At 36.0% G+C, this 9,815-nt stretch overlaps 1 protein-coding gene across 1 annotated transcript; it reads right to left on the bottom strand.

The window, feature by feature from the left end:
* Positions 1–4,370: 4,370 nt before the first annotated feature.
* LOC136220712 (cytochrome P450 71D445-like) lies at positions 4,371–7,172 on the bottom strand. The gene is made up of 2 exons (XM_066008510.1): positions 6,184–7,172; positions 4,371–5,185 (listed from the first exon to the last, which is right to left on the bottom strand). The coding sequence occupies exons 1-2, from the start codon at positions 7,102–7,104 to the stop codon at positions 4,559–4,561; spliced, it is 1,548 nt and encodes a 515-aa protein (XP_065864582.1). The 5' UTR covers positions 7,105–7,172; the 3' UTR covers positions 4,371–4,558.
* Between the last annotated feature and the right edge of the window lie 2,643 nt (positions 7,173–9,815).

Here is a 9,815-nt window from a genome sequence, read left to right as displayed (position 1 = left end):
CATGATGGCAAGTTCTGCATGTTGAACGAAGTCAGACAAGTTCCATTGATGACAAAGAATCTGATATCTCTGAGTCTGCTAGACAGCAGGGGTCTCAGTTGGTCAGGAAAAGATGGAGTTTTGCATGTCTGTTAAAGGTTCTGATGTGATTCTTAAAGGAGTGAAGCATGGTACTTTGTATTTCTTGTAAGGTTCCACTGTTACAGGTTCAACTAATGTTGCATCGTCAGAGATTCACTAGGAAGATATGACAAAGCTATGGCATATGAGACTTGGTCATATAGGTGAAAAAGGGATGCAGATTCTATCAAAGGATGGCCTTCTTGATGGTCATAAGGTCAAGAGTTTGGAGTTTTGTGAACACTGTGTCTTTGGGAAACTACATCGCAGCAAGTTTCCAAAGGCTATTCACATAACAAAAGGCACACTTGATTACATCCACTCTGATTGTTGGGGTCCATCTCGAGTTGAGTCTTTAAGAGGTCACATGTATTTTGTGTCTCTGATTGATGATTATTCAAGGATGACTTGGGTCATCATGATGAAGCATAAAAGTGAAGCTTTCAAGAATTTCAAGCAGTGGAAAGCATTGTGGAAAACCAAACAGGAAAGAAGATAAAGAGGTTATGAACTGATAATGGCCTGGAATTCTTCTCATCTTAGTTCGACCAGTTCTGTGAGGATAAAGGGATTGCTCGGCATCACACAGTCAGGAATACACCACAACAGAATGGTGTAGCTGAACGAATGAACCAGGCATTACTAGAGAGAGTGAGGTGTATGCTCTCTAATCTCGGGTTAGATAGAAGATTCTGGGCTGAAGTGTTTTACACAACATCTTACCCGATTAACTGCGGACCACACACCGGCATACAGTTCAAGACACCCACAGATATGTGGTCAAGAAAGGTTGCTGATTACTCAAATCTGAAAGCTTTTGGGTGCACAATTTACTATCATGTTAATAAGGGTAAGCTAGAGCCAAGAGCCAAGAGCCAAGAAGGGAGTGTTCTTAGGCTATGGAGATAGAGTTAAAGGCTTCAAGATCTGGTCTGCATCAGAGAAAATGGTCATTCTCAGCAGAAATATAGTCTTTGATGAAAAATCTGTGCCTAGACCCATGGTGAAGCCTACAACTGCAATAGAAAGTGATAGCATTGATAAACAGGTGGAGCTTCAGGTCATGCAAAGTGAGAGTGGTTTGAAGGAACAAGAGTCAGAAACAGAAATTGAGCTACCAGAACCTACACCATCAGTTTCTCAACAATCTGAAGCTACACATCGTAGCTTAGCTCAAGATCGACCAGGGAGGGTTGGAATTGGGCCACCTAAGAGGTATTATTTTGAGGACATGGTGGGCTATGCACTACAGGTTGCTGAAGAGGTGGACACTCGTGAACCATCAACTTACAAAGAAGCTATTTCAGGTACCGTTTCTGAGAAATGACTTGCTGCTATGGGAGATGAGATGGAGTCCCTTCATAAGAATCAAACTTGGGATTTAGTCATACCACTTCCAGGGAGAAAGATTATTACTTGCAAGTGGGTTCTCAAGATGAGCGAAGGGATATCACCTGCAGAGGGAGTCAAGTATAAAGCTAGAGTTGTTGCTAGAGGTTGCAATTAGAGAGATGGAGTGGATTATAATGAGATATTCTCACCAGTAGCTAGACACACCTCTATTAAAGTGTTGCTAGCTATAGTTACACATCAGGATTTGGAGCTTGAGCAACTTGATGTAAAGACAGCCTTTCTGCATGGAGATTTGGAGGAAGAGATATACACGACCTAGCCAGTTGGTTTCCAAATTCTTGGAAAGGAGAATTATGTTTGCAAGTTGAAGAAGTCCTTATATGGACTTAAGCAGTCTCCCAAGCATTGGTATAAGAGGTTTGACAGCTACATGATGCAGCTGAGCTACACCAAGAGCCCATATGATTGTTGTGTCTATTACAATAAACTGGAAGATAAGTCTTTTATCTATCTGGTGTTGTATGTAGATGACATGTTGATAGCTGCAAGGAAGAAGCACGACATTCAGAAGTTGAAGGGTCTTCTCAGCGTAGAGTTCGAGATGAAGGATATGGGTGCAGCTCAAAAAATTCTGGGAATAGAGATTTACAGGGACAGAAGCAAAAGGAAACTTTTTCTGTCACAGAAGGGCTATATTCATAAGATCTTGTAAAGATTTGGCATGTCTATCGCAAAGCCCATAGACACTTCTAGTGCTGCAAGTGCACATCTGTCTATTGCTTTTGCACCTAAACCTGCTAAAGAGAAGGACTACGTGTCTCAAGTTCCATATGCTAGTGCAGTAGGAAGTTTGATGTATGCAATGGTACTAGACCTGATCTTGCACAATCTGTTAGTATTGTTAGCAGGTTTATGGGTGAACCTGGCAAGGAGCATTAGCAAGTTGTGAAGAGGATCTTTCGGTACCTAAAAGGTACATCTGACGTTGGTCTCGTTTATGGAGGTGATACAGAGTGTTTGGTGACAGGTTTTTCAGACTCTAATTATGCTGGAGATGTTGACAGTAGAAGATCTATGACTGGTTATGTTTTCACTCTTAGCGGTTCAGTTGTCAGTTGGAAACCTACTTTGCAGCCTATAGTGACTTTGTCTACTACAGAAGCAGAGTATATGACACTGACCGAAGCTACTAAGAAGGGGATTTGGCTTAAAGGACTGGTTAGTGATCTTGGTCTACATAATGATCAAGCTACAGTGTATTGTGTCCGCTTGAGTGCAATCTGTTTAGCCAAGGACCAGGTTCATCATGAGAGGACCAAGTATATAGATGTGAGGTATCATTTTCTGAGAAGTGAGAAGAGGGTCAAGGTGAAGAAGGTAGGCACTGCTGACAATCCTACTGACATGTTTACCGAGCATGTTCTATAGAGCAGGTTTCAACACAGTTTGGACTTGCTAAATGTCAGAGATTATTAGTTGCCCTATAGGGGAAACTCTGAGGCAGAGGGAGAGATCTGTTCATCTGGCACTTACATGGGTGCATCTGTTATGTTTTTAGGAGGATTCAAGTTAAGGTGGAGATTTGTCGTAATGCCTTGAATCAACATAACATACTATAAAAGAAAGCAACGAGGGTCTCGCCTCCTAATAATACTATTCTCCTTCTGCCCGTGCACTAGCCAACACAACGTTGGTGAACCACGTAAATCTATGTTTTTTTATTGCTTGTTTATTTATCTTTCGTTAATTTCGCACCACAGAACTAGTTTTCGAAGGGGTAGTCTTTTCACACTCTCGAGTGCACTTCATCTTATCTCGAACTCACGAGGTAGCGGATGCTAAAAAAAATATTGTTGAATTTTGTCACTCGTACACCCGAAAAAAACTGATTAGTTGGATTCCCCTAGAGGAACATTTGGTTAAGGGTGAATATTAACGGAGCTAGCATGGGTAACCTCAGGATTGCTTCGATGGAAGGCCTTATTCGTAATCATCGTGGCCACTAGTTGGGGGCATTTACAGTTAATATTGGTATATGTACAATTGTTCTATACGAGCTCTAGGGGCTTTACTTTGGGCTTAAGTTAGCTTGGAAGAGTGGTTTTGGGAAGGTGAAGGTTGGGCAGAAAATCATGCAGCTGATTGGATGATAAATTTCGAAGGATATCTAGCGCTGGTTCATTATGAGTGTGATGTTCCTTCTACAAGCCTCTTGGATATCCTTTTTAAAGATCAGTGCAATCATTCAATTAGGAGAGTAGTTTAATTATCAATTTGTTTCATGTGTTTTTATGTCTTTTGCTTTTGGGCTTCTAGCCTTCCTCTCCACCAAAAAAAATTAAGAAAATTATTAAATTTATTTAATTATATTATTAATTTATTAATATATCTTTACACGTATTTTGAGAATACCAAACATTTTATTCATTTTATATTGTAATTGTTAAATTTATTTATATAAATCCAAATAAATAAATGGGTTTTCGGTTACTTCTTGTAACGTAGATTACTCACGTGTTTTGTATTACAAGTAATACAACGCCTTCGCTAAACGACTTCGAGAGGAAATGCAATAAATCAATGAACTAAATGCAAACATATTTTGAGAGGAAACGTAAGCATTGTCATATTATTCTTATGCTTTGTATTAGGAGGTTAATTATATAGGTGTTGATTGATAAGGTGGCTATCTGAGAAAATAGTTGGTGCTAATTTAACACTACAAAATTTCATGAAATTAGCATTACATATATTAGATTAGGTATTAGGTAGGTGAGGGTATTTTGGTCATTTACCTAAATACCTAAAATCTTACCAGATCCATTATTCGATCTAAACTGATCAATTTCAGTTACGGACGGATACCAATTCTAACTCGACGATAATTCCAATAGTAATTAACATTAAATCAAAAATATTTATGAAAAAGAAGTATGAAATACTCTTGATTTTATAAAATGAAAACTATTTCTAAATTAACAAACTTTTCTCACACGACATCCTTTCAAAAATGAAAGGAATATTAACATATTTAAGATTAATTAACACACAGAAAATAGAAAGTTGTAATGATAATTGACAAATATTAATTGGTAGAGGTTGGAGGAACGTATGGAACAGGAATGAGGTAGAGATCATTTTTTCTCTTGGCACTAGCTCCAATATCTTCCTCCATATCAACATCTTCTGGTTTCATTCCAGCACCGAGTTTCCAATCATAATGGAATAGCAATTTAGCAAATGGAAGTTCAATATTAGCAATCCCAAGTGTAATTCCTGGACATATCCTTCTTCCAGAACCAAATGGGATGTATTCATAGTTATTTCCTTTGTAATCAAGTGAACTACCAAGGAATCTTTCTGGTTTAAATTCTGTAGCATCTTCCCAAATACTTTCATCTCTTGCCATTGCCCACATGTTAACCATAATTTTCGATTTGACTGGTATATCATAACCAGCAATCACACAACTCTCTCTGCATTCTCTTGGAACTAGCAATGGTGCAGGAGGGTGTAGCCTCAGAGTTTCTTTGACTACCAAAGAAAAATAGTTTAATTCCTGCAACGTTTCTTCATCTACTGTTCCTTTTGCGTTATATTTTTCTCTTATTTCTGCTTGTACCTTGGCCATTACTTTAGGGTGTCTCATTAGTTGTGCCATCCCCCATACTATTGCTGTAGATGAAGTGTCGGTACCAGCAACAAACGCATCCTGAATTAAATCGAAGTCCAAAAAGTAAACGTTAAGAAATGAACCAGATTCAATATTGATTAAACAAGTTTAGTCAAAGTTTATATTCAATAACTTCCTAACATTTCTCAAACTTAATTGGCATTTTTTTTTTTGTACTTAACCTTTCAACCTCTTTTGTTTACATTGTTTTGACTCTAAAATATATTATAAATGGTCAAATTAAATTGAAATAAAATTCAAAAATACAAAATGACAAAATTACCTTTTTAGTGTATTTTATAATGCTTAAATACTTATTGTTTTATGGCTTAATATATTTACAAAGTGTCACGAATCCAACCATGACTGTTTGTTCGAGGGGGTTCTGATACCATGTTATTGAACCATTTGAACTAAAAATTCAAGCTCGTAGTTAAGGGTGTGACCAAGAGGTCACGGATTCAAGTCTTAGAAGCGGCCTCCTGCCAAATAAATTGGCAGGTAAAGGCTTGCCCCCAGTACACCCTTGTGGTGGGACCCTCTCCGGACCCTCACTCAGCGGGGACGCGTAGTGCGACCGGGCCGCCCTTTTTATATATAATATATAGTGACAACACAGAGTAATAAACTATTAGGTGAATAATTTACTTGTCCACTCCTTTTACATAACACGTTGTTTAGTTCTCTATTTTGAAAAACACATTATAAAGTTCATATATTTTGTCATTATTAACTATCTCGTCCTACTGTCTAATTTTTTTAGATTTTTAACCGTTATATTTGGTAAAACAGGCAGATAGAAAATAGCAAATTATAATATGACCATTTTGTATCGTACCACGTTGTACTGAAATTTAAAATATGTCAGGTTAAAGATCTAAAAAATATAGATAAAATGAGCAAAGGACAAAAAATAAATACCTTGCAACTTGTTTTTAAAAATAAAAAGACTTGCTTAAAAAGTTGCGGAGTAATAAATTATTTACCCAACAACTATAAAGCATGTAAATATAAGAAATGGAAATCAGAGAACTAACCATGATCATAGCTTTGATAGTATCATCACACAAAGGAAATTCATATCCACCTTCTTCTTGAAGATTCAAAAGAACATCAACAAGATCTTCAACTTTCCCATCATCATCCTTAACCTTAGAAACTTCCCCCTTTCTAGCAGCTTTATGTTCATCAAGAATCCCTTGAAAAATCTCATCAATGGGCTCCTGCAGTTTATCTGCCCTAGCCTTTATACTACTGAACTTCTGCAGCCATTTAATCGAAGGATAAGCATCAGCAACACTAACTCCTCTCCCCAATTCCATTTTCAATTTCTTCAAACATGACAGAAACACATCCTCCTTATTCCATATCTTCCTAAATGCTGCTCTTGAAACAATTCTATAAATTGTATAAGTAATCAACCAGCTGAAATTCACAGGCTTCCCTGCAGGCTCTGATGAACCAATTGCCTCCACGAGCCTGGATGATTCCTCCTCCCGGATATGCCGGAAAGACCGAACACGTTTAACAGTAAGCAACTCCATTGTTGAGATCTTCCTGAGCTGTCTCCAGTAATCTCCATAAGCTGCAAAAGTAATGTCTTTGTAATTGTAAGAAATTCCCTTTGCAGAAAGCATAAGAGGCCTTTGAGAGAATGTGATATCATGTGTTTTGAAGATTTGTTTAGCAATTTCTGGAGATGAAATAATAATGTTGGATGTTTCACCGAATTTAAGATGCATAATTGGACCGTATTTTTTGGATAAATCTCTCATTCTTTGATGGGGTATGTAGCCGAGTAAATGATGCATACTTCCTAATAAGGGTATGCTCCATGGACCTGGTGGGAGATTTGGGGATTTTTTGGTTTTGAGTTTTTTGAGAATCAGAATGATGAACAAGAGGGTGATTATTGAGATTGTTGGCCAATTTGAAGGAACTGACTGGGAGGACTCCATTTTTTATGATTTGGGGGAAAAATGAGTTGATTTTTAATGATGATGTTCATCTATATATGGAGTTGGTTTTACTGAGAGAACTGTTTAGTGGTTAATGAGAACTATTAATTTATAATATTTTAATTTTTTATAATTAGCACATGGAGTGAGAAGCTGTATATTATAATTAATATTACAGATTAGATACAGATTTATTTATTCAAATATATATATATTTCGATACTCCCAATCCCAAATATATATAATATAAATATAAAATCAGCATGAAATGTTTGACTTCTCTGGCAGAATATATGCATGTTAATTGGAGTTATTTGTTACTTTATGATATAATTGGTAAAAAGCATCTTATGTTGCAAATTTTTGGGTTTCTTTCTGGGTAAATTAATAGAAGCATTGGTTCTTCATGTCAAATAGAGGACCTCCCGTATATATTTTGACACGTGTAAGATATAAATAAAATTGTTTTTATTTTGTGAAAAATATAAATTTCGAGTAATCAACTTTTGTGTTTAAAGTTGATTGTTTTGATAATTAGGGGTTTAATATGATAAAAAAAATTAAGGTTTAATGTATTTAAACAAAAAAAATTAAGAGATTAATGAACCAAAAAATAAAATATCAGGAGCTTCATGATGCTTTTAACCTAGATATTTATGGCATTAACTATACGGAACTCTCTAAAGTTGACTATTCCAAGCATTGGCAAGAGCATCGACAAGGCTACAAGGAGGATTGAGCTGCGACTGGTGAATGTGACGTATCAATGTACGCTAGCCGGGATGCCGAGTTGGCATAAGAAATACTATAGCGGGACATGGATATTCTGGCGTCAGATCTCCGCTAACCTCTTGGCCAATTGTCGGTATTAGTTTAAGCAATCTATCCTAGTGCACTAAGGACTAGGAGAGTCGGACATCCGGTCTTCTTTTGCTATCCAGGGTCTATTAATCGTATTCTTCTATAATTCATCATAATCTACTATGAGTCTTCAATATATCTGCTTGATAACTTGTGAAAAAATCCTTGATCGGATCACTTCTCTGTAAGGCGCCGTTGGGATCGGCCGGGGACACTCCGATGCCAAAGTCAGTAATATTTTTGAGAATAAACTGTAAGCACAAAAGTAGGGAATCAGAATGTGTACCTTTGATCCTAGGAAGCTGAGGTATTTATATAGGTTTCTGTAACCTTCAACATTAATGGGGAAGCAGGTGAAGAGTTATGTCATTACTCATCTTTAATTGCTATCAATTCTCCATTAATCCCAACTTTTATCCTTGAAAATCTCAGAGTTGGGGTATTCGAACAGTCAAGTCTTTTTTCCCCTTTAATGGCTATTAATTGACACTTAATTGTATTTATTCCCATTCATGGATGGTAATAAAAGTGATTTTTGGTATTCTTAAAACCGTCGAGGCGTATGTACGCTCTCCTTGAGTACAATGGCGGATCTCCATTACTCGCTCTCATCAGACGTATCTTGTTATGACATGTCTCGTAATGGTCCACGTGGCGTGGCATAATGCTAGAGACTCATTCATTTTATTCATTATTCGCATATTCACCCCTGCATTAATCCTGCATTAATTATCATTAATTCCACATTAATCATGCATAAGTCCCACTTTTAGAATGAATAATGGTTTGACATTATTTCTATTAATTTTCCCTTATTCCTCATTCAAGAATAATTTGTGTTGTTATCACTGCTCTTGATACCATAAGGAGGGGTCCATATGGGTCCAATATGTCCATTTTGGTCGGTTTGCTCCCGAACTTAAGGGCAACTTAGCCACTCACACTTCTTAAAAATTACGTAACACGACTTTTATATTTTCACAATAGGAGAAGATGTTAACTCGTGAGGATCACTTGCCTTTCGGGTGACTTCTCATATGCAATTTGGCTTTTCCTTTTATAAAAATTTGCAATGTGCCCTTTTGGGATGATATTTCAAAGTGTGTACAAGTTAGAGAGACTATTGCAAAATATACTCTTAGAGGGGTACATATTTTTGAAGGGAAACATCACATTGCATGTAGGAAGTCAACCGAAAGACAAGTGATCAAAATCTTCATTAAGAAAAAATAAAAGACGTTATATTTAGGGAGTTGAAATGATTAACACTTGTCCTTTAAATTTCGTGAGCCAAGTGACTAAAATGAATAACTTTAAGTCTACGTTTGGAAATAAAAGCAAATTAGTAGGACTAATTTCAATTTTATAATTCCTAGATTTCTCATGATACTAAACATATTAACAAAAAAATTTATAAATCATCTAAAAAAACAAATTGTTTTATAAATAAATCCTAGGTTCTGATTTATTTAAAGTGGTACCTCAACTTTTAATCATTGAAAACTAAATTCGTAACATATAATTGGACATTTATAAATAAAAATATATATATGTATTAGATTTTTTTTTTAATTTGTGAGTGTGTTAGAAAATGAAAAATAAAATTGTTTAAAATCCTGAAAATAGGGCGAGATGCTGTTTCTCTTTGTTTTATTATTAACAAATTTGTTAGCTTCATAAAAAATAAAAGTTCAAAAATAAATAAAAACAAACTTCTTAGCATCCTTTTGTTGACTTTTCTAAACAAACATGAATCTTATTTTATTTTTATTTTTTTAAAAACACCAACCTTATTTATTCATGGAAGAAGATACAAATTTACTTCTACTGGTTTTGGAAAAAAGGTTTTG

The sequence above is a fragment of the Euphorbia lathyris genome, chromosome 1 (assembly GCF_963576675.1).
Source record: "Euphorbia lathyris chromosome 1, ddEupLath1.1, whole genome shotgun sequence".
NCBI classification, from domain to species: domain Eukaryota; kingdom Viridiplantae; phylum Streptophyta; class Magnoliopsida; order Malpighiales; family Euphorbiaceae; genus Euphorbia; species Euphorbia lathyris.
Note: the sequence above shows the minus strand (reverse complement) of the source record. Positions and strands in the feature narration are given on the sequence as shown.

Coding starts and splice junctions, on each gene's coding strand:
- LOC136220712 (XM_066008510.1), bottom strand. CDS start 7,104: ATGGAGTCCTCCCAGTCAGTTCCTTCAAATTGGCCAACAATCTCAATA. Junction 5,186..6,183: donor CTATCAAAGCTATGATCATG/GTTAGTTCTCTG, acceptor GATTTAATTCAG/GATGCGTTTGTTGCTGGTAC.